This window comes from Carassius carassius, chromosome 44 (assembly GCF_963082965.1).
Source record: "Carassius carassius chromosome 44, fCarCar2.1, whole genome shotgun sequence".
Lineage (NCBI taxonomy): Eukaryota > Metazoa > Chordata > Actinopteri > Cypriniformes > Cyprinidae > Carassius > Carassius carassius.
In genome coordinates this window covers 10,887,313-10,912,712 of record NC_081798.1, presented here as the reverse complement: position 1 = coordinate 10,912,712, position 25,400 = coordinate 10,887,313, and the positions used below count along the sequence as shown (strand labels likewise).

Below are 25,400 nucleotides of genomic sequence, written 5' to 3'. Positions count from 1 at the left end.
TTAGAGCATGGGGCATATACAGTAGTCCTCCAATGCAGGTCAGTCTCTGGAGCACCACATAAAGTCAAACACGCCATAAACAAGTAGAAAACAAAAATCATAGTAGAAATCTAAACTCATCAGACTGGGCAACCTTTTTCCAAACTTCATTTATCCAGTTTTAGTGAAGCAGTGTGAACTGCAGCCTCAATTCCTCTTCTTAGTTGACAGGAGTGGCACCCAGTGTGGTCTTCTGCTTTAAGGTTTGATGTGTTTTTTCAGAGATTCTCTTCTTCACACCTCGGTTTATTTGAGTTACTGCTGCCTTTCAATTAGCTTGAATCAGTCTAGCCATTCCCCTTGGACCTTGGAGACATTTTTTTCCTGACACAACTGCCACAAACTTGATATTTAGAAAATCCCAGTAGATCAGCAACTTCTGAAACATTTAGAACCACCCATCTGGCACCAACAAACAAGCCTTGTTCAAAGTCACTTAAATCATCTTTGTTCCTTATTCTCATGCTAAGTTTGGACTTCAGAAGATCATCTTCACCTTTTCTACAAGTTGCTAAATGAGTTGCTGCCATGTGATTGGCTAATTAGATATTTACAACTAATAATTTGTATGTCCCACTGAGGATTCTCAGGCTTAAGCACCTTTTTCACTGACCATTAGAGTCCTGCACGGGTTCGGGTACCCGTGGGTATTATTTCAAATTTGCCTGAAAAGGGTGAAAAATATCCAACTGTGTCGGATACGGGTCAGGTCGGACACAGGGGAAACACGGGTCTAAACACGGGTTCAAAACAGTCTCGTGCAAACGAAAAATAGGCCTACGTTCCACTTTTAAAAAAATCACAACCACGCGAACGGCTGCATGAGTCATTAGTTAACAGACATAAAAGATCAGCCAGCTGTTTTTTTTTTTTCGTTGTTTTTGTCTTCCGTTTATATATATATATATATATATATATATATATACAGAATCTGAATTAAAATGTGTTTGATTTAAGCGTATTTCAAAATTTCTGTCATAAAATTATATCGCGCATAGGCTACAGCTCAACTAACGCGATCGTTATAAAGGTGTTTAAACAACAATACACTTCCACTTGCATGTATTTGACAATCGGAATATTAGATATTTCATTCCATAGCTAACACATTTGTGAATATGGGCCCAGGCTATCCAGGGTTGTTGTTATTTTTTTTAATTGCATCTGAAAATGACTTTGTAATGTGATCAGTGACTCTATCTGATGGACCAAAGAGCACGTATTTCGACGTAAAAACGTGAAATATAAATTCTCAGAAAATGCATTAAATATCAAGATATTGAAACGTCTGTTTATATACTCCATTAATAAAGGAGTCCAAACATTGGAAATGCGTTTTATATTTAATATGAGGGAAATTGAAATGCATGCATGCGTGACACAAAAATATTTCACTTTTAGGTAGCAAAATATTTTTTAGTAATTCTGTCAATTACACTAAGGTTATTACATTGTCTGCTATATATTTGCTTCTTATTTATTAAATAGGCCTACGGGCAATTGATTGATAAAACATTGATCAAAATTAAGATAAAATGTATAAAAAACGAATATCTTTTAAAAAGAGTTTTCCATAAATAACTTCTGTATGACCTGGCAATAAAATGCGAAAAAAGGGTGTCTAATGTGATTGGCTTAACTAATTTGATTTCGGGTGCGGGTCAGGTGTCAGTTTTATTTTAAGCGGGTCGGGTCGGGTGCGGATTTTAATTAGTGCTGCTGTCGGAAAACGGGTCTGATGCGGTTTTAAGCACTGCGGGTACGGGCGGGTGCGGATTTACAAAATCGGACCCGTGCAGCTCTCTGCTGACCATAAAAAGGCTCTATTTTGTACCCCGTTCATTAAACTCTCAATTTAGCACAATTTCTAAACAGTGCAGGGTACAGCAGCAGCCACACTTCCCCCACTGCTTTATATCTTATCAACACATTTGGCCAGAAAGACACTTGCGCACTCAGCCTATGGAAATAAACAGCTCTGGCATTTGAATGCCAGAGTGATATAGGCAGATATAGATATAAAAACCACTAGCCTTGGAGAAGGGGGTGGGAAGCTCTTGCAAATTGTAGTGTATTGCAAAATGTCTAGATGATAAAGACAACCCGACTGGGACACCGACAGAGTTCAAAGAAGCTTAAAGATGAGTTTGGGACTAATTTCCATAGAGGTAGTCTCTCTGGTCGCATCAAATACAAATATCACTGTGGCAAGGGGGGCATGGTTTAAGATCAGGGGAAGTCGTGGCCTGGTGGTTAGAGAATCGGACTCCCAATCGAAGGGTTGTGGGTTTGAGTCCCGGGCCGGCAGGAATTGTGGGTGGGGGGAGTGCATGTACAGTTCTCTCACCACCCTCAATACCGCGACTGAGGTGCCCTTGAGCAAGGCACCGAACCCCCAACTGCTCCCCGGGCGCCGCAGCATAAAAAAAAAATGGCTGCCCACTGCTCCGGGTGTGTGTTCACAGTGTGTGTGTGTGTTCACTGCTCTGTGTGTGTGCACTTCGTTAAATGCAGAGCACAAATTCTGAGTATGGGTCACCATACTTGGCCGAATGTCACTTCACTTCACTTCACTTTAGCCAACCCTGCAGCAGGGTAGAGCGTCAGGAGACGGGCGGTGAGTGGGTTAAGCGCAAATAACGAACACCTGTCTCTTGTTTCAGTAATTGGTGTGGAGAGAGTATAAAACACCAGAAGAAACAGGAGCGGGCGAGAGAGAGAGAGAAGGACTACTGGCTGCTACCTGTGGACTGGATTTATGTTGATTGTTTTGTCTTTTGTTGGTGTATGTTTTGCCCGCTTTTTGTTTGAAAATTTATAAATAAACAGTCAGTAGTCACAGCCGACCCTGCCGTCTTCCTTCCTACATAACGAACATTGTTACAATCACATTACCTCATTAAAGCAGCAGGCTGACAGAGAGAGAGTTTGGTTGGTTTGTCACACATTAGGACATAAATGAGAGAATACAATTTGTGGGTTATAATCTTTAAATCACAGTGCAGGACATATTTGTGCAAGCTGGTGGTGCTCACTTGTTTTATAGAAATTTCTCGCAGAACTGCATAATTGTGTGCTTTATGGAAATGCATTTGAGCACAATGGTCAGTGGACAGTGTCATAAAAAATCCTTTCCTAAAAGTCTTTAAAATTTGATGACGGTAGCTTTTTTTAAGCTATCAGCATAGATCCTCATGTCTAAATGTCAATGTTAGTCATATTGTTTTTCCATATTGCTCACCGAGTTCCATTTGCTGTGGCTGAGCTCTGTGCATTTCACAAAAACCACACCAGTAAAAGAAAGCCACCTAAAACAAAATGACACACACAAAATATTCCTCCCCACACTTTTTTATTATTATTGTGTTCTTTATTCTTTGTATTTTTTATTGCAATGTCTGCTATAACAGAATGTTTGGATTTGGGTCCAAGTGAAAAGCCAAGGAAAATAAACTGTAATATACTTTAAATCCATAGTTTTGCCATTATTCATGAATTGCCTATACATTCATAAAGATACTCACAAAAGCTATAAACAAATGACAACTGCACAAGTATCATTCAAAAACATCAACTATCACATCAAAAACACACACCACATTTGGTCTGATGTTCAAACAGGTCACAGTTACAGTTATGTTGCAGATAAATCAGTGTGACGAGTGGGGCGGGGCCGAGGGATGTGGGAACATGAGTGAGGCCGGTGGAGTGATTGGGAAATCCGCTACACCTGCGACCCACCACCGGTCTTGAGTCCCACAGAGGAGATGGAAGGATATAAAACTGGAGCGACGACAGTGAAGGACGAGAGAGGACCAGGCCTGGGCTTTTAGTTGTGTTTTGGTTTTTATTTTGCGCGCATCATTTGTCCGTGAGGGGCTGATGCGCTGTTTTGTGTTTATTTTGAGTTATTAAATGTCGTTTGATTGTCCGCCGGTTCCCGCCTCCTTCTTCCCGACGATAACAAAGGTTTATATCGTTACAGTGGTGCCGAAGCCCGGGAGAAGGAGGGACGCGCTGCTGAAGATCCCTCGCCGCTGTGGTGAATCCGCGGTGCCATGGAGCAGGCGAGGAGGATGCCGCCATGGATGCTCGAGGCGGTGGACTGGAGCGAGTTGCAGGGGACGGGCGAGCTCGCTGCCGACCGCCCACGATAAGGAGGGACGGCTGCCGTCCATGAGGGAGCGGAGGAGTCGGCGCCGTTCACCAGGGGGCCGGAGCCTGCTGCCTCCGTGAAGGTATCCGGAGGAGCAGGGAACGGGGGACTCCTGCCGGCTGCCCAAAACCGGAGGAGCCGTCGCCGTCCACCGGGCGGCGGAGGGGTGTTGTGCCGTCCGCCGAGGGCTGTCCAGTGCCACCGCCAGGCACCGCGGAGGAGATCGCCCAGCCGGTGGAGGGACCGAGCAGCAGTGCGTCTGGGAACCGTAATTTTATTTTTTTTTTCCTCTCTCGTCTCTGTCGCTCCTCCTTCCATCTCCGTTTCTCTCGGCTCGTCTGTCCTACCACCAGGTTCCCGCAGGTCCCCGGAGGTGAGCGCAGTCTCGTGGGTACCCCCCGGCCTGCGAGGGGCGATGGGGGTATGTGACAAGGGGGGCGGGGCCGAGGGATGTGGGAACACGAGTGAGGCCGGTGGAGTGATTGGGAAATCCGCTACACTGCGACCCACCACCGGTCTTGAGTCCTACAGAGGAGATGGAAGGATATAAAACTGGAGCGACGACAGTGAAGGACGAGAGAGGACCAGGCCTGGGCTTTTAGTTGTGTATTGGTTTTTATTTTATGCGCACCAGTCGTCCGTGAGGGGCTGGTGCGCTGTTTTGTGTTTATTTTGTAATTAAAGTCTTTGTTTGATTGTCCGCCGGTTCCCGCCTCCTTCTTCCCGATGACTAGGAAGTCTTTTATCGTTACAATCAGTATAATCTGAATCAAGCATTTCCAAACCAAACATCAATGTACATTTTTACTTTGCATACAAGGGATGCAAACATGGTTTGACTAGTAAAAGAAAACAGTCCATCTGAAAAATTAACAATTAAAACAGTAGGGTTGCTTTAAAGGGGTGGTTTACTGTTTTTTTCTAGGCTTGATTGTGTTCATGGGGTGCAGTCTAACATGTGTTCATGCTTCGTTTTTTTTTTTTTTTTACATAGTTTACCTTTATTCCACAATGATCTGTCCCTTCTCTGACAAACAGCTCGATTTATTTCCTGTTATTATAAAGCCCCTCCCTCAGAAATACGCGATGGGCTAAGATTGGCCAGCTGGCTCAGTGTGTTGTGATTCGCTAAACCACCTTGAGCGCTGTCTGAACATCCCGCCCCTCAAGCTCTGAATGTGCTCCAGTTGTATTGTAAAAAATGACGTCCTCTATATTGGTTAACAATATGAGCCAGATTGAGACGCAGAGAATATTAATGAAGAGGATTGTGCAGAACTTGTTCAAGCACGGCTCTTAATGGTATGTTTGTTTGTTGTTGTCTCATACTTTTAGATACGATGTTGTTTGTAAATGCTACTGCTTCTGTTAGCTTTTAATATACAGTTTTATTCTGATTAAGGCTTTAATACAGCACAGCAACCGTACATGCATCCATGTATTACACTTATCATTGCTATGTGAAAATAAGTATATAAATGGAACAGTTTGTTGGAGCTAATCTGACAATCTGAATGAGACAGGGAGAGAGAGAGAGAGAGAGAGAGAGAGAGGGGGAGAGAGAGCAGGGCGACGCTAAGGAACAGGATTGAGAACCGCTGCTTTAGAACATTGGTTTTGAAACTGTGAATCCATTAGAATTGTTAGTAGACAGAATCGCAATTCATATATGCACAGATTTTTACATGCAGTTGTACATGCACAGTTTTCTCTTCCTCTTCTCTAAAGCAGCACAACATGGCCTCGCCCCTTTCGTTGCGTGTTCCCGGAGGCAGGGTTTATCTGGTTTTGTGATGTAACGGACCCCGGAAGAAGCTCGTTGTAGTCTCTTACCAGATGTTTTTGTAGGCATTAAACTACCAGAATTTTAAAAGACGATGTCTCTGTTTGCATTGAACTTTCAGCGCTGCGACTTTGCAGATATTGTTTATACTCAAGCAGTAACATTACAAACTATCTAACGTTAAAAAAGTGAAATTGCAATCAACCACCCCTTTAAATTTGTGATTTGCTTTGATGGGAATTTATAACTGGTCTTCACAGGGGAACTTATGGCATTACATGTTCGTGAGGTAGATTGTATTTGAATAATTTTTGTGTTAGTCCTGATGTAACAAAAGTACTCTCTAATAAGCACAAACTGTCTTCTTTGTTTATTTCTAGTCATTTATTCATCGCTTTGTTGATTGTTTGGGGGGAAAATATAAGGTAACTAAAAATTCCAAGCTCACACTACACAATTTTCAAACACATTGCCCAAAGCACTCATAATCAGAAAGCATTGCATTGTAATTATATACTTATAAACATACTTTATATTTTGTAATTTTATACTTATAAACATTATTTTTTTAATCATCTGCTGCTAATATATACTACTGTTCAAAAGTTTCAGTCCAGTTTTAAAAATGCATTTATTCTGCATGTATTTATATAAAAAATACATTAAAATCATAGTATTGATACATTTTCTGTTTTAATACATAAAATGAAATTTATTCCTATGATGCAATTCTGAAATTTCAGCGTCATTACTCCAGTCTTCAGTGTCACATTATTCTTCAGAAATCATTCTAATATGCTGGTCTGCTGTTCAAGAAACATTTCTTATTTTTATCCATGTTAAAAACAGCTGTTCTGCTTAATATATTTGTGGAAACCATAATCATATTTTCAGGATTCTTTAATGAACAGAAAGTCACTTTGTGAACACAAAATTTCTGTCACTTTTTAATACATTTAATGTGTCCTCGCTAACTAAAAGTACACATTTAAAAAAATAAAAATAAACTTATTGATCCCAAAATTTTGACAGACCTCACAAAATCTCTAATGGAGCTAAAATGGTGTAGTGTGAGCTTGTTATACAACAATTGGTTTCGATCCCTTGATTCCGCTATAAAAATAAACATAAATTCCCCTTGAGAGAACCAGTTAGGATAGTTTCTGATCTTATCACAATAGGATAACAGAGGATCCAGAGAAGAGGGGTCAGCACAGAAGCCATTTAACTGAGAGAAGAAGGGCCAGTGTTGGGGAGATGTTACTGAGAGAAGGGGAACCGGAGCTTGTACGGCAGTGGTTTTTGTTTTGACCGATGCAAGCTGCGTAGGCCATGACATGGGGAATGTAATGCTGCTCCTGGACTCCATGAAGAAGATGAGCCATGGGACCTTTGGAGAATATGGCCACGTCTTCACCGCCATGAGTCTCCATTTTCAAGGGAACAGCAGCTTGTGCCTGGTAGTTGTTTTGATCTGAAGACAGAAGAAAGTGTGTTAATTTGTTAATATTTATATTTATATTATATTAAAACTAAATATTACATTTAAATGTAAAAAACACGCTAACAATCACAGTTAAAACAATAGCATGTAGCTTGAAAGCATTTCTCAATAATAATGAGAAATAAATTAGTAATTCTAATGTTATATTAAAATTTAATTACAATTTACAATTCATTTATAATTAAATTACAATTCATATTAAATTAATATTTAGTAAAACAATACTTAATAAATAACAAAGACATAAAAATTGAGGGCAGTAAGAATTTCCTTTTCCATATGGCTTGTCAATACTAATAGCTGCAATTACTTATTTTTTTGGTATTTCTTTGTCCTGGGAATGAATGACAGAACAATGTCAGCAGCAGAAATGACAAGGCATTTTACTTAATTGTGTTTGGATTGTGTTCTATCAGTGAAAACAGCAATTGAAACAGACAAACCTATGCTGTGGAATAGTAATGAGACACACAGGGAAAGCCAGTGAGTGTGAAGCTTAAGAGAGTGATGGGGAAGAGAATGAGAGAAGAGAGAGACTGAGCCAGAACAATAGCCATAATTCTATGGCTTGTCAAACATATAGAAGAAGAGTAAGAAAGATGGGTGGTGGGATCAAAGAGAGATGCACTTTATCATCATCAACAACTGCTGAGTTTGACATTCAGGGCGCCTACATGCTATAGCTGACAGCGCATCAGAGATTCCATTCAATATAGACGGCGAGTCACAATGATGTAGTCTTCAATAAATTTCCCACATTAAAACGTATTATGTAAAATTCTAACATAAATGTAAATTAACAAACCTTAAAGGTATAGTTCACCCAAAAATTACAATTTTAAGTTTATCTGCTTACCCCCAGGGCATCCAAGATGTAGGCAACTTTGTTTCTTCAGTAGAACGCAAATCATTGCAATCTGTCAGTCTTATAATGGAAGTGGATGGGAATCACGGCTAAAACATACAATAAAACCAAAAAAAACATACACATATAAAACCAAATTAAACCCTGTGTCTTTTGACGATACATTGATCTGTAAAGACACAAAACGATCAGTCTGTGCAAGAAATTTAACAGTATTTATACAGTTTTTACCTCTGATTCACGCAATGTCCGAACTGTTTGAACTCTCCTAAGCGCTTTCTCAACAGCAGGCTGTTTTGTGTCTGTGAGCTGCTGGGTTCAATTTGGTTTTGTTTATGTTTTTTTAAGCCATGATTCCCATTCACTTCCATTATAAGACTGACAGACTGCAACGGTTTGAGCTTAAAATTTGTGTTCTTCTTTAGAAACAAAGCCACCTACATCTTGAATGCAGATAAACATAAAATTTTCATTTTTGGGTGAACTATCCCTTTTAACAACCACAAACTTTTGAACGATAAAGTTTCTTAAAGAACTATCTTATGCTCACCTAGGCTGCATTTATTTGATCAAAAATACAATAGAAAACAGTAATATTGTATTGTAAATTACTTCTATTTTAGTATATATTTTTAATATAAGTAATTTAGATTGCAAAGCTACATTTTTAGAAGCCATTCTTTAGTGTCACTTGATCCTTCAGAAATCATTTTAATGTGTTGATTTTGGTGCTCAACATTTCTTATTATTAGTGCTGAAAACAGCTGTTTAATATGGAAATCATGAAACTATTATAATTCATTATTTGAATAATTTAATTTGAAATAGAATTCTTTTGTAACATTAGAATTGTCTTTACTCTCACTTTTGATTAGTTTATTGTGTCTTTGCTGAATAAAACTATTTTAATTAAAATATTACTGACTCCTAAATTTTGAACAGTAGTGTACAAGAATAAATGTCTCTAAATCCTGTGAGGGGTCCTTTAATAAATAAAAATCTTGAAGAGCCCTGCAATGAATCCATTTCAGAAAAGCATATTTCCCAAAGTGCTATTTTCCCACTTGATTTCTAACCATGCCCTTTCATTTCTGCAAAATGAGTTGTAAGCATTTCAATCCATTAAGCATAGCATCAGAGCTGTATCCACCCTTAATGTATGCTACAGTATGGATGTTTTACATTATTTGTTGCCATATGCCACAGAATTGCAAGAAACAGCTAAACAGGAACAATTACACCTAAATCCCAACCATTCAAACTAGGTCCCAAGGAAGAACCAGGAAGCAATAAGCCTGTATAATTACTTACTGTAGTCCACAGCAGAGACATTTTCTCTAGCACCATTAACCAACTTGAACCCTGGGCCATTTCCATAGAGAATGGATGTGAAGGGCTTTTGGTCAATATCACTCATTGTCGGGGCCAAACCTTAGGAAAGACATATAAAACTCAGAGACTGGGCCATAAACCACCAAGAAATAACACCATATTCTGTAATTAAAGTTCTCCCAACATGCATTGAGCTTTCGTTAACTACCAAAGATTGGGTTTCCCCGATGTGTGTAGCCTCCAAAGCTGAAGACGTGAGAGTGATCAGCCGTGACGACTGACAGTGTGTCATAAATGCTGGTGAGGAGACCGGCTCGGGTGATGGCCCGGTCCATTTCCACAGCCTCATGTAGGGCCAGCTTGGCTTTTCCATCATGGTGTCCGTGATCAATGCGCCCACCTGCCAGCATACAGCCCAGTCAGCTGTCTCATACAGAGCATTAAGACACACAATACATCTCAACACATCTTTCCCTTCAATACCAGCAACAACATTGGAAACATTTCATCCTATATTAATACACAATGTTGAAGAGTTTATTAATAGCAAAATAAATTAAAAGCATCTTGCAATCTTGCATTTCTATGTAATGTGATAGTAGTGGAGCTGTTACATTTACACATTTAGCACACACTTTTATCCAAAGCAACTTACAAATGCATTCATGTTAACATTTTTTTACCAAACATGTGTTCCCTGGGAATCGAACCCACAACCTTGCACTGCTAACGCAATGCTCTACCACTGAGCCACAGGAACTCAGGAACTGTTGTAGTGCAGAATTTAAATTAATTAAATTAATGAATTTTAATCAGTGGTTTAGTGTGATTTTTTTTGTCGCAGTAGCTGGGTTTCCATCCAAAGTTGCGAATTCAACTTGCAAATTGGAATATCGCTTAAAACATTTGCGAATAAGCACCGTTTCCATTAAACGTGTCAAAGAGAACAAAACCGTCACTGCCTGATAAACATGAACTAAATATCACTAAGAAAACAAGGAGAAGCCACTGAATAATGTCATATATAATAAATTACTTGCACCTCAGATAAAGCAGACAAAAGACAATAAATATGGTCATTACTGCTGTTTGGGAAGGCAGTCGTATAAGACAGTTTTGGGAGGCAATTATACAGAAATACATTGACTACAGATTTTGTTAGGGCATTTAAGAATGATCATAACATTTCAGATCAGTCAGCTGGTTAGTCAGATTATCCTGTACCATCGTGCAAAGTCACATGATGTTTTGTTGTGCATGGAGGAATTTATTAGCAAAATATGTTTCTATCTGCCATTATTCACATCAACCCTTTTTCGCACAAGTCAAAAACCAACTCAAGCGTGTGTAAAATTTTCCCAAAGAAGGTTTTTTTTTTTTGCGATACTTCAAAATGAGCATAAAATCAATCGCTACAAGCGAACTAAGGCAATCATCCAATTAATTTTAATGAGCGATTTAAAGGCCATGTTGCAGGTTAACTACCACTTTCGATTAATGGGTACATAAATCACTCAAGATATGTATATCATTTTAAAAATGTCTCAAAAATGGTCTTAAAGACCAGTTTTTTAAGTTTTTGGTATTAACGTTTTTTTTACGCAACTCGGTGATGACGTCACGTTGGGGAGATGTTGAGGAAAGGTAGCCTCAGCCTAGTATGATGCGGCGTTCCAGGTAACCCGTAACCCGTGTTTTTCCAACCTTAAACCCGTGAAAGTGCACTGGAACGGCAGTCAAACCCATGACTTCCCACCCGTGAACTCGTACTAGATCGATGTACTCTGAGTTCCGAGTTCCGAGTTCTGACGTCACACAGCACACGAAACAACGATGGCAGTCCCTACGAATAATACTGCCTACGGATGCAGTGTTTATGCAAGTGGTACACGTTGAAAAAACGATTTTAGGTCAATGTAACGTTGCAATAAATAAATAATCTAGCTACAACTCCTTGCGCTCAGAAAGTTTTGCGTAACTTGCCTGGAATGGTACAAAGTCGTTAGTCGTGGTATGAAATAGTGATTACGAGCTCAAAAACCTGCCTGGAACGCAGCATCAGAACTATAGCGACTGACTGGGATGAGGAAGAGGTGGCAAGAACCAACATGTATGATGGCCCGCACCCGTGTAATTTTGAACCTGCCAGACGTGAGAGGGCAAATGAGGAATTACCAAGAACTGATGTCCGTCAAAGCCAATTAAATGCATGGTCCGAGCCCAAGGAGGATGAGTGGAGAGTTGGTGAAGTGTCCTGGTGAGTTGCTTTCATTTAGCAACGCAGCAATGAGCACTGGAGCTAGTCTACGAACAGCAGTGCACAATAACGACACATATATTTTTTTTACTGTCACTGAATAGCAAAAATCAACGTTTTCTTTATATCAAACGTTAGTGGCAGTGATCATGACGTTAGTTCCGATCAGTACCGGTAACCTTTGTCATAGTGTCGTAGAACTGGTAAACTTTGTCTTTGTCATCTAGAAATAGAAGGCATCATGCTAGCTATATGGGCGTTTCTAATCGTTTATCTCTTCCTCCGGTGAAAATGTTGTTGCAAACGTAGCTGCGTGTGCGTCGCTGTGTTTGACAGGTGCTTGTGTGGGTGCCGTCCCATGGAAACTGCGTTGGAAAGCTTGTGCTGTAGGGAAGTGAGTGGGTTTTGGTCGCTGTTGGTCGATATCTATCAGTCCGTCTGTCTGTCTGTCTGTCTATCTAAATATCTAGTATATCTATCTATATCTGTGTATTTATCTATTTATCTATAATCTGCGCTATCTGAATACTCTCGTCTACTACTCGTCACTCTCAATGCTCTCAAGGCGGGCTTTGGTAAATTTTCTCCCCAACGTGACGTAATGCAGTGCATTGGGGGAAAGGAGACTGCTGTAAGATAGTACCTACTTTTTCGTATTATATTCCGTTATGTTCCATACCCATCAACATAAAATACAATGGATAACAGTTTAAATGTTTATTACTAACAAGCAAATTGCACAAATTCGTTGAAAAATTAACCCTGCAACACAGCCTTTAACTTATTCATTTTTCATCACCTAAAGATTTTGTGAAATTACTTTATAAATGCCGCAGTTTATAACTCTGCTTTTAGTTGTATTACAGTTTTCTTATTTCAATTTGACTTTAAATAATTGTTGAAAACATATGTATATACTCATATTGCATGCACTTCATATATATATATAATGTTTAATATAAATGACCAAAAGCTATAAATATTATAATTTGCAATAGATTTACAGTAATTTATATAGCACTGAGAAATGCAAAATAATTGTTTGCAGTTTAATCAGATGTTGAACTGACCTCCCATTACAATCCTGTGGTTTAATGATTGCTGATGTACTCTATACTTTTACCTTCCACCAATAAGTAGAATCCGCGTTCATTTTTTCGGAGGATCTTAATGGCCATGTCTACCATCTCAGTAAGCGAAGGGTCAGTTTCTTTGTTTCTCTCGAGCTCATAGGGCAGATCTCCTGGCTCAAAAAGACCTGCAGGGCAAACAGAACAAAAAAAGACAATGTAAACAGGAAAAGTAAAACAATGTCTCAAAAAGATCATTTAAGTAATGGTTATGAAACTCACCCAAAAGATAATCCACATTTTTTGGATTCAAAGAAACGAGATCCTTCTTGTTCCACACATAGGAACCTTTCTGATTACACAAAGGTTAAGAGAAAAACAAGAAATAGGTTAGATAAATGAAAGTACCCTCTTATCTAGTTGCTTTATGAATGTGTTACACTGCTATGATCCAATATCTTGCAACCAAATCTCTGTAATACCGTTTCACAACAAGTACTACTTGTCTTCATTTGTTATTAAGTGCACAGCTATAAAGCCTGCTTTAGGGGCCTCAAGAGCATTAGATCCGATTCAGAGAAGTCAATAAACAGGGCATCATCAAAAGAGCACAAATAAGCAGCCAGAGTAAGGCAAACACAGAGAGAAAATGAAAAAGAGATTTGTCAGCAGAGGCATCGCGTGGAAGCTTTTCTTTTCCTGAACTGAATAGAACATGACATTATAAATGAAAAGATGGAATGAAGTGCCCTGTATTTCCCTCGTTTCATCTTTCACCTTGTCCTTCATTCTGTCAGTCCATTCCCTCACGAGGTTCCTGCCATCTTTGCGTGTACCGTTGTGTTTCTTGTCTCCTGGGTATTCCACATCTGGTGTGTTTCTGGGGTACATATATTTCCGCCCACCCCCCATAATCACCTGCCCATCCAAATGAAGAAGAAAAGAGAAACATCACACATTTATTGTACACAGTGCTGTCCAAAAGAAAATCTCATTTAAACCAAAAGAATGGATAAACGTTATGACGTACAATGAAGTAGAAATATTTACAATTCTGCACTATTTATAACTCTAACGGCTACGCTAATTAATCTAATTTGTAATTTATATTTAAAATAATTATTATAATGAATAATATTTATTATTCTTCATAAGAAAAATAATATGAATAATAGTCGTTTTAAATATTATTATTTAGTATTGGTGTATTTAAAAGTATTTAAAATATTAAAACATTTATTTTATCAGCATTAATATTGCTGTTGTTATAATTGTTAATATTATTCATTATTATTGTCGTTATTATATTTTATAATTTATTTAACAAAATAATTTGTAAAAAATATTTTAAATATTAACTTATTTTATCAACATTATTATCAATAACAACAAAAATATTGTATTGTATAATTTATTTAATAATACTTTTATTTTATTAATTTCATTAGTAGTAACAATAGTAATACATACTTCTTATTCATTTTTATAGTTGTTGTTAATATAATAATTTCTAATAAATATTTTAATTTTTATATAATTTGTCACTTATAAACATAAAAATAAACATAATTTACGCATTTGTTTTTTAATTAAAGACATTTGTATATGTAATTAAGTATATACAGTCAAACCAAAAATTATTCAGACACCAGATAATTTTTGATATTCTTTACTAGTGGGTGCAGGACACATGTGACCCTGGACCACAAAACCAGTCTTAAGTGTAGATAGATTAGATTTATGCATTATATGAAAGCTGTATAAATAATCTTTCCATTGATGTATGGTTTTTAGAATAGGACAAAATTTGGCCGAGAAACAACTATTTGAAAATCTTTAATCTGAGGGTGCAAAAAAGACTGCTTTGGTGCTCCAGGGTCACATATAGTTTATTCATGTAAGGATAGCTAAATAAAGTAAACTGTGACATATTATACCAAAAATTCTTCATAAAGTGGACTAACAGTAAAACTGATAAAAATCTGGGACCAAAAATTATTCAGACACTTTGACCTGCCCATGTTTTGCTTAAGTGTATTTCTTTAATTGCTAATGTGACTTTTTTTACACCACTGACTGATCAAAATTAAGCATTGCCTGCTAATTAGTTGACCTAAATTGGTATTATCCAATTGTGTACTTAAATTTAACAGCAGACAGCTATTCCGCCTTATTCATTACTTAACTTTCTATTGAAGTTATCTGACATTATCAAGAAAAATATATTCTGAAACAGTTTAACTCTGAGTTCTTGTCATATTGTATTACCATTTTCTAAACTAATGTGAATAAGCTGTGCTAATGTAAGAAATGTTGAAGATGTCTGAGTAAATTTTGGTTTTATAAATATTACAATGAATAACCCAACCCAACACTATATAAAACCAGTTAAAAAAATCAATCAGTCAATCAACTCACATCAATGTCAGGGATATTTTCAAAGAGTTGTCTGGCGAGGTCCTTGCATCCGCTCTGGAGTGCTTCATCAGGCATTTCTCCATCTGAATACCAGTCCCGGTCCACACAGTGTGCATATGCCGCACTCGGAGTGGCATGATTCACTCGCGTTGTTGTGACGATTCCCACTGATTTGCCTGGGGAAAATACCGGTTGAAACTGTTAATTGTTCCTGTAGGGACATTGCCATAATTACCACTATATCTACTGTATATTACAACTGTATTACGTATTTTTTTCCCTCATCTATCTAGTAATTCAATAGCATATATTCAATCAACAGATTGACTTAAGAGTAAACCAACTGAAATATGCACTGCATCAGCTTTGCAATGTTTGATTGTAAGTCTTGTTGTCTGGCTAAGGTCACCCAGTTGTATTGTACAGTATTTTAATGCATTCCTTGGACACAAGCCCCCAAGTGAGGAAGCATTTTATTCTGTACTCAGATCAGGTCAGATTATCAGTTTGTCACTGATTGGACCATCCACCTTTTAAACCTCTCAGTTGGATTTTAAATGTATATTCTGGTCAAACTCCACTCGGCTACTTACATTCACCTCTACCTTCGGCAGAGGACTTCCATCTTATAAAACGCTTCATTTGTTTTGATTTTCAACATGAGAATAAAATATGAGCAAGCCGTCTGCGTCACGCTCATCAGTCAAACTGTCACTCTTCTCATTTCTTCCTTTACTTCAGATAAGGATGTTTTTTCCGCTTTCTTCAATCTTTTATCTGCTCAACCTGCTTTATGTGCCAGTGTCACCTTTGTTTCTCTCATGCAAAAACAAGTTAATGGATTGCTAGCATAAAAATAAGCCTAGAAACAAATATCCCATCTATATTCTAATTACAATAGAAGTCGGGAACAGAAAGGCATTATAGCTGCTGTGTGAGAGGATTCAACAGGGCATCTTACCTGCGTCTTTGGCCCATTTAAGAATGGAGGTGACCTCGTTCCCCCGAGTGGTGTTGCACTGGGATTTCACAGCTGCTGCGTTCACTCCAACTGTACCCTCGTTGGCCTTCACCCCACACAGATATGCTGTGGCAGTGCCCGCGCTGTCTGGGACCTGAGCATTGGTGTTATATGTCTGGGGGGAAAACCGTGCACAACTTTAATAGCTGCAGGGATTGTTTACGAGAGCAAAATTAAAGTGTACTTAGTGCACTTAGTGTAGCTCTATAAATGTCCATTCAGCATTTTTCAGCATCTAGCACGTTTATAAACAATGATCATTTTTATAATGAGTCCAGTAGTCTGAGACTATTTGTATTTTTTTCAATTGATAAAAAATGTATTGTCATAAACCTGTAAAGTTTATGAAATAAGATCTACTGAAATGGAACACTTGACAAAATACGTTTTTAAAATCTAAAAAGGTTTTCACATGTGTTTTTCATTGAGTATCATATTTAATACATCTGGCTTTTATGGCTCATGTAATATGCGCATACACAGGAAGAGAAAAAAAAAGCTGGTTTTATGTCCAAGCTGAGCAAAAAAAATATATATATATATTTGGTGCAGTTGCTGTCATTTATGTGGCCAAAAGGTAAAATGAAATTCTAAACTTGTAAAGTAAATCAATGAGATCTTTACAACAGTACAGCAGATAATGCATACTAAAGTGTTCATCTTGAAATATCACTAAAAATATTGTTCAGACTATTGTTGACTTTAGAAGAATCAGTAAAGATTTCAGCAAAAAGATAAATGCACCACGACTTGAAGGGAAACGTTTTTAGAATTATACTAAAACTCTAAAATGTGTATTTCAAATAGGCTTTATAAATGGTAAATGGTAAATGGAGATTACACTATACACTATACTAAATTGGAGATTATAATTGACTATCTTTCACAGATGGTTTTAATAATAGCTAACATCTGTGAAATCTTTATTTCAAGAGAGTCATAGTCCCAGAACTGTGGCAGCTAGAGAAATGAAACTATGATTTGAATCTGTTCTCTGTGGCCCGGGGTGAGCGACTGCATGGATTACGAACACAAAGGAATGGTATGATGGGATTACAGCACGTGGGACGTACCTTAGAGAGGGCAACGTACGGAAATTTGTCCATCTCTAGCTGCGTTTCCTCACCATTCTGTCCATTCAGTTGACCCTTTAGAATGCGTGCTGCTGTGACCGTGGGTATACCCATGCCTATACCGAAAAAAGGTTGGATCATTTACAGTCTATTTTTAACAACATATCCTTCAAGCACCTTCTATCATGAACTAAATAGTTTGCCTTTGCTTTAGAACATCAAAGGTGCTTGAGAACGCCTGAATATTTTGTTACGGAACAAGAATTAAATCTTGAATTTTGCTCATAATTGTCAGATGAAAAGGCCACTTGTCACTTAATGACTCTTCTTAAAAGCATGAGGCAAATTAAAGTCCACTTAAAAATCTGAAGCTTGCAGAATTGTACAAAACTGTTGAGAAGAAAATGTTAAAAATGCACAATGCCATTTAAAAGAGTTCACAAAGTCTGTCTTTAAACCTTATACTTACATTAAGTTTCAATAAATCATGAAATATTACAATTTTTCAAAATGTTATTATTGTAATGTGTTAATGTATGAAATAAGGGTCTTGGCTTTAGTTGCTATAAACTGAAATTGTATCAATAGTACCCTGAAATATAAAACAGAGCATTTTGATCGAATTGTAAGTACTTTAAAATGTTTAGGCAAATACATACTTGTTTACATTGTATTCTTGGTATGATGACAAAATAATCTTCAATAAAACTATGACTTTTAAAAACGCTGTATAACCTCATTTGAACAAAATTGACTTAATCCTGATCTTGCCAACTTTTTTTCACAGTCAACCACCAAAATAAGTTATATTAAGTTAAATATAGACTGTGTACCACTAAATAATGGCAAGTAACGTTTTTTATTGATTGGTGTAGTCTGGAGTAACAAAGAGTTCATCAAATACATTCAGTGTGGTTTGATTCATGAACAAGTGACTCTTTCACACTGCTTCTTTTTAGAGAATGAAACACAGTGAAGCCAGTGAACTCGAATTCATTAACAAATGACTCTCATGAGATGGATAACAGTTTTGAGTTACTGTTTGACGGACTCTTGAACTCAATCCTTGAATCAGCTCACTGAAGTTACATAATCAACATTAAATTATCATGGCTTTGAGTAATTCAATATTTCAATATAATAGGACGATACCTATTGAAATTCACAAGTCTTTTTTAACTTGGTTGGTTGACCTTCTAAGAAAATCAACAGAAACATTACAATTTCAATAATTTTAATGCATGAATCAACTGATACAAATCTTCTTCAATCTATATTTCATGGCTCCTAGATAATATTTTATGTGAATTTATCCTTTTGTGGCTGGTGTGTGGTTTTTGTCATAGCGGACAGTGAAAACTGCAATACATCTACATGACAGTAGTCGAACTGAGGCTTCATGAGATATCTTTTTTTGGTTTATTTAAACATGTGCTTATATGCCAGCATTACTTCCAAATGCAATAAACAAAATTCTTCCAGTAAAATGAGATAATTTCTGTGGTAATGTTTTCTGTAAACAATATTGAGACTATCTTTTCCTTCCTTCCTTCTTTGCTTTTATCGCCTTTTATTATTTTGATAACTACTGTTTTTTTTCTAATTTGCCCAGCTTCTATGCATTGTGTGTAGAGTTCATCTAGACATTGACTCTGGCATTTTGTTTATTTCTCCTTAAATTGGTATCCTTCACTGCCCATGTTAATGCTTAATTTTGAAGCAGGTTCATACACTATAACAGGGCTTTTAAAAAGATTAACTCTTTTTGTATTGCACAAACAGTTTTGTGATCTCATGATAAAGATCCACAGATTGTGTGACTTACCATCACCAAGAAAAAGAATGATGTTCTTGGCAACATTCTTGTTGAGGTCTTGGAGGGTCAAAGCATTTTTTAGTGTGCGCTGAGCCCATTCCTTCCAGAAATCAGGGTCCTTCTCTTGTTCTACAAGCAGTTAGAAAACATGTTTACACCTTTACCCACAAATTATAACACACAACCAACAAAGTAGCTCCTACAAAACAAGATAATGATCATGGCCTTAGACCGGACGTATCCATTTAGAGATTATGAGTATGCTATCACTCTCTAAAGTTACAACGACAACAACTAAATTTCTATGTGCTTGTCTTCTTCAGTCCACATAAGCTTCTTAAAACCCACAATCACGTAAATGAACATATCTGGGATCATATGGCCCGAAGGTCCAATCTTCTTATGGAAGCTAATCATTTGAAATGAGTTTTATTCTGTCTATAGTTGGTACAAGGTCAAAAAGAAGTCTATTAAACTTCAGACTTAGATGGTGTTAAATTGTTTATGAAACACTCATCTGACATTATATGACTCTGTATAAATCAAAGATACTGCAAGGAAACTATAAGGCAGGGGTGCTTATTCCTGTTAAAGTAGAGCTACTTTCCCAAAGAGTTTAGTTGCAACCCTGCTCCAGTACAAATGTTTGTTATTATCCTTAATCTTCTTGAAGATCTCGATTTGTTGGTTCACAAGTATTTGATTTAGGGCTAGAGGAACAAGATTTAGCACCCTGGCTATATTATTTTTTAAAACAGTCTCTATTAAACAATATGACAATATGCTCATCATTGTAGAGAAAAGTTTCATTGTCATATCTAATAATGGCAAAAGGCCAGAAAACAAAACAAAAAAGTGTCTCAACTGACCTGGAAATCCAGGCTTTGCAATTCCTTCCCAAACCAGGCAACCAAGGATAATGAGTGCAGCGACCTTCATTTTGTATCAGCCGCCGTTTTGCAGAATATCTTAAGTTCCAAGGATGTCAGAAGGCTCCCGGATCTGCAATGAAAACAGGAAATGTCTATTCAATGTTAAAATTGTTCTTCTATTCCCAAAGCAATGTTCAGAGATAGCTAAAAGTAAGCCATTCATGTGCTGATTTGAACTCTGTGTTACTGTGGCACTTCCATTTGTTTGAGCAGTCTAACATAATTATATCAGCTCAACCAATGGTGTGAGTTTTGGGTAGGGCTGCATTTCTCTGGTAATATTTAGTTTGAAAACAACTATTATTGTTGCTGTTACATGTGGAATGACACAATTCATCTTTAAAGATAGAAAACAACTATTTAATATCCCATGGTGCATTTTTTCCATCACAATCATAAATTAATGTGCAAAAACAACTGAAATATGACTTACTTTCAGGTGAGGATGCATGTTACAAAAATTGATAAAGCAATAATTTAGTGGCATATTTGCACATTCATTTGAATGGCTACCCAAAAGTTCACACCTGAAAACATGATATAGCTGGAGTATTTATTATCTGCCTTCTACCCTTTAGTCAAGGTCACTTTAATGGGATTGAGTGCCACTGCACATGGTGCCTTAATAGGCAAGACAAAGCTGATTAACTGGACACCTCTGTTCCAAGGCACAGGACTGCAAGATTTCTATTATGAACACACACTTTCTCAGTGTGTGTGGCTTTTCTTTCTTGGTCGCTAAGGAATGTGGTTATCTTGTTTAATGGGCTGTTTTACTTTTTAAATCTCCATAATATTGGCCCAAACCTTTGTTATTAAGTAATAAAATGTTCACTATACCCTAACAATCATCATGAAGCCAACAACCAACCACTAATGCAAGTTATTAAAAGTATTTGTTTCCCTTGTTAAAATCGGCACACCATCAGCAGCACACAGACCTGAACCAGTGAACTTCTAAACATGTTCTTCCTATTAGTTATGCTACAACGACTCTTTTACCATGACTTGAGGTTTATTCAAATGCTCTGTCAAAAACGCAGTGGGGCTCCAACTGGCAGAATCCTTGAAGCTAGTCTGCAGGTGAAGAAACACAGCAGTGCCAAAACACAAAGGAGCAGCAAACTGGAGAACAAAGTTGTCAACAGAACTGAAACTCCTTCTCGATTCATGGCACCAGAATGTAGAGATGTCCTTCTTTTGGAAGTAAACCCGTCCAAAGCAGAAACATGTATGTAAGCTATCCTTGTTTTCGACACACGGACTCGAACTACAACTGTGAATTAGATCTGTTCTCTAAGTAGGCAGTCAGGAGGATGAGGATTAGTGTTATTACTGATGGAGGCAATCTTCCATCACATCTTCATTTTATGAAAAGGGACCATACATTATTTTGAAAGTGAAAATAAAGTATTCATTGCAAACCTGTCAGATCAATGCTATCTGTAGTGTATGCAATTTCATGTCGGCTCTGGACTGCCATCCTGTTTTTGCACAACAAATCAGTTACGGTGTTCTGTCAGAACCTGTTATGTTTTTTAATGCCTGTGAACGCCTGAAGGCTTAACTCTATCGCTCTAATAAACAGGAACATTAGATCACATCATGTAACAGCATTTACATTAAACTCCTACAAACCTCCTAGAGGCCATTCAATCACAGAACATCAAATGCTGACATAAGGATTCTATTAGGTTTTACATCTTGGTAAACATGACACTAACACAAGACAAAACCAAATCTAATTAATCTAATTATGTTGAAGAGTCTCTGAACAACAAACCCTTTTAAGGCGTGCACAAAATTTAAACAAGATGTTCTCAAGTTCATATAAACCTAGGTTGTCCTGGGCTTTCTAGTTGTGATATTGTTACATCTAAAACTACATTAGTATCACTGCATACAAATCAGTTGGGCACATGATCAATACAATGCTAACAAACACGTTATGTCTGGGAAGCACTTAGGAATTTGTAAAACAAAACCTTTCGATGCATTGCATTGTTTTCTCTTTATGATCTTTCTATTTTTCATTCTTCCTGTTAAATTCCCCGATTAAAAAGGTAATCCTGTTTTAACTTAAAAAGTTAAAACAGGAATGTGTCTGAACTTGTTCTAGTATCATACAGACACAAATATGAGAAAGCAGAAACAGAAAGATTGACAGTTTGATCCCTTTTGCAAACATGCTATAATGTAATTTAGATCATAATTTGAAACCAACCATAATGGGATCAAACAGGAATCTTCAAAGAATTAAATATGATCCTAATTGATGAACTGAAATATTATTCAGCATTATCTTATATTCAATTCAATTCAAGTTTATTTGTATAGCGCTTTTTACGATACAAATCATTGCAAAGCAACTTTACAGAAATTAAGTTTCTACAATAATTAGTAGTAGCTTATAAGTGGTAACTGTCAGTTTATGTGCATATCACAGGAATTTTAAAAAAATTATATGATTTTATATGATATTATATGATTCTTAGATGACTTTTGTTTGCTCCAATTCGGATTGATTCCGAATTACAATAGAAATTCTGTTTGTTTAGATCAGTCAGGAAATGCAATGGTTTAGGAGGGTAAAATTGTATAGAAAAGTGAGACTGTGCCCTAAAATAAAATAGACGAAGAATAAAAACGTCTTACCAAATCAAAGTCAAACATGCAGAAAACCATTTTACTGTCATATAATAAAAACCCTATAAACATGAGAGGACCCCTTCAAACCTTTAGGACAGTGTCGAGGTCGATTTTTTAATCACATACTTTAATAGCACTTTCTTGTTTGAATTAAGTTTTCATGTCAGATGGAAAAATTCTAAAAATGTTTTACCTTAAAAATAAAAGAATTAGTATTTAGTACTCGGTTGATGTAGCCTATATCTAATATGAATACATAGGTCACATTTCTTTATTCCTGGAATATCTATTTATCATTGACCCATATATTTTGAGTTTCCTTGTCAGCATATATGAATAAGATCAACATTTCAGCAGGAATAATCGTTTCCCCCGCCACTCTACAGCGTTCCAGTATCTCGTGTGCAGTGATGCACAGAAAAGCGCTTCTTTTTCAAGTAACGTTACATCCTCTCATCTTTACAGACCATACAATGTCTGTTTGTATCCATAGGCTGCCAAAACGCGATTACCGCTCTATAGAGCTGGAAAACCATCGAAATCCCCCACATCACTGGAGCGTATCATTGTGATTCCCGGTTTGCTGCTTAACTAATTGCAGTAAAGTTGGAAGAGCAACTCGCCGTTACGCAAACGGAGATCCCAACGCAACCTGAACAACTTGTTGGATTGTATTGAATTAATGACAGCACAACTCTCTAACTCTTCCCAGGGTTACCATTAGAACTCCAGTCACATGTAGCGGTGAAAGGACAGAGACATTCAGCTGATATAAGCCGCGCTAAAAGGGATCCTACTCACCCTCGTTTTATATGTATCTGTACACCTCTGCGATTCCAGAAACACAGGACTCACATTCACGTGCTGTTCTCTAGTCGAGCTTTTATAATGCTTTACAGTGCGCCGGCCAAAGAGACACACACACAAAGAGGGAGAGAAAGAGAGAGACCCCTTTAGTAGAGTCCACTATTGATAATAGCGCAATCTGAAGCGCGAGCTCCTCCTGTTGAAAGGAGCCGCTTGAGTTGAAGAACCTCATGTACATTAGCTATATTTCTAATGCATTCTGCATTTCTTGTTCGATCTACGTTGTCAATACAGCATTAATACATATGCCAGTACAATGAAGTCAATGTTTTATTTGTGTAAAAATAATAATAATAATAATAATAATAATAATAAAGCTGTATTTGACCAAACATTCTGTCATTTTTAGTCAGGTTACAAAAATAAGTAGTGAGTAAAAAAGGTCGTCAACATGTATCAAATCTACAACACATAGCAGCCGTAGTTTTTAAAAAAAGAATAAAATAAGAATGACTAAATTGTATGGTAAACTTAACCTTAAATAAAACCTTAAATAAAATATTAAGCAAAATAAAAATGAAATGTGCAACAGTGCAGCCAAGCAAGTTAGCAAGTTAGATAAAAAATAAAAATAAATACATAAATAAATAATTCACAAAATGAAGTAAGCTATTAAAAATAAATATATATAGGCCTACATTCAACAACAAATGTGCAACATATTCTCAATTGTCTCATTCATTACATCTTACCTAGAATTTATTATAAGTGTTTCCCTAAGGCAAAAAGTCATAAGTCTATACAAGCTTAGCTACAAACAACATGGTTAGTAGCTTTGAGACTTTTTCACAAAAAAAAAAAAAAAATATATATATATATATATATATATATATATATCACTCACTGATTTCGATTTCCGTCTACTAATGATCAGTGCTGACACTAGTGGGGTGAAAGGTGGTGACGATTAGGGGCCCACTATAGAGGCCCATGGCTGAGGCAGACGCTCAGGACAGCTGACGGGCTGTTTGATGAAAGTCAATCAATTGTATGTGTTTTTCCAATTTAAACATTCAAAAGAGCTTAAAGCATTCAAACACAAGACCCGGAAAAACTCAACTGAGTACTCATGCGCTGAGAGTGTGTCTCACGGACATCAATACCAAACTGAGCCCTCCATCGCATCCTCCTGCACCAGAACGAACAAATACAAAATCGCATTTTAAATATGTTAACAGTAAATGATGTAAATGAAAGATCCCAATTCAGCACAGAAGATCATACACAGCACAGTGACATGGAGTGACACAGTGGAGACCGTTGACAAAGGAATTATGAAATAAAGTCTTTATTTTTCATTATTTTTCTCATTCGTTTTCTTCGCTTACAAAAGGTGTTCCCGTTGCTTCATATAACCCAGATTGCACATCTGATGGCAGATGGAGTATTCTGATGACGACTTTTCATACCTTTTATGGACCTTGACACTGTTATTTACTTGGCACTATGGGACAGTCTCAAGCCTCCAGGTTTTCATCCAAAATATCTTAAATTGTGTTTCGAAGACGAACAGAGCTTTTACGAGTTTGGAACAACATTGGGGTAAGTGATTAATGACAAAATTTTCATTTCAGGGTGGAGTATCCCTTTAAGTGAAAGTAAACAATGTAGAAAGAAA

The 25,400-nt window shown here is 37.1% G+C and overlaps 1 protein-coding gene across 4 annotated transcripts; it reads right to left on the bottom strand.

Annotated features, from left to right (window-relative positions):
* Positions 1-6,971: 6,971 nt before the first annotated feature.
* Positions 6,972-23,870, bottom strand: LOC132126106 (alkaline phosphatase-like). 4 transcript variants are annotated; one of them, XM_059537159.1, is made up of 13 exons: positions 23,717-23,870; positions 20,204-20,336; positions 19,344-19,463; positions 17,519-17,634; positions 16,386-16,560; positions 15,425-15,600; positions 13,784-13,924; positions 13,289-13,358; positions 13,060-13,194; positions 9,888-10,079; positions 9,659-9,778; positions 7,926-7,977; positions 7,246-7,452 (listed from the first exon to the last, which is right to left on the bottom strand). In XM_059537159.1, exons 2-13 carry the CDS (start codon positions 20,271-20,273, stop codon positions 7,392-7,394), a joined length of 1,428 nt encoding a protein of 475 aa, XP_059393142.1. In that variant the 5' UTR covers positions 20,274-20,336; positions 23,717-23,870; the 3' UTR covers positions 7,246-7,391. The 4 variants fall into 4 exon arrangements, with proteins under 4 accessions (XP_059393139.1, XP_059393141.1, XP_059393140.1 ...); XM_059537156.1 differs by lacking the exon at positions 7,926-7,977 and having other exon boundaries at positions 6,972-7,452; XM_059537158.1 differs by lacking the exon at positions 7,926-7,977 and having other exon boundaries at positions 6,972-7,452; positions 20,204-20,358; positions 23,717-23,860.
* Between the last annotated feature and the right edge of the window lie 1,530 nt (positions 23,871-25,400).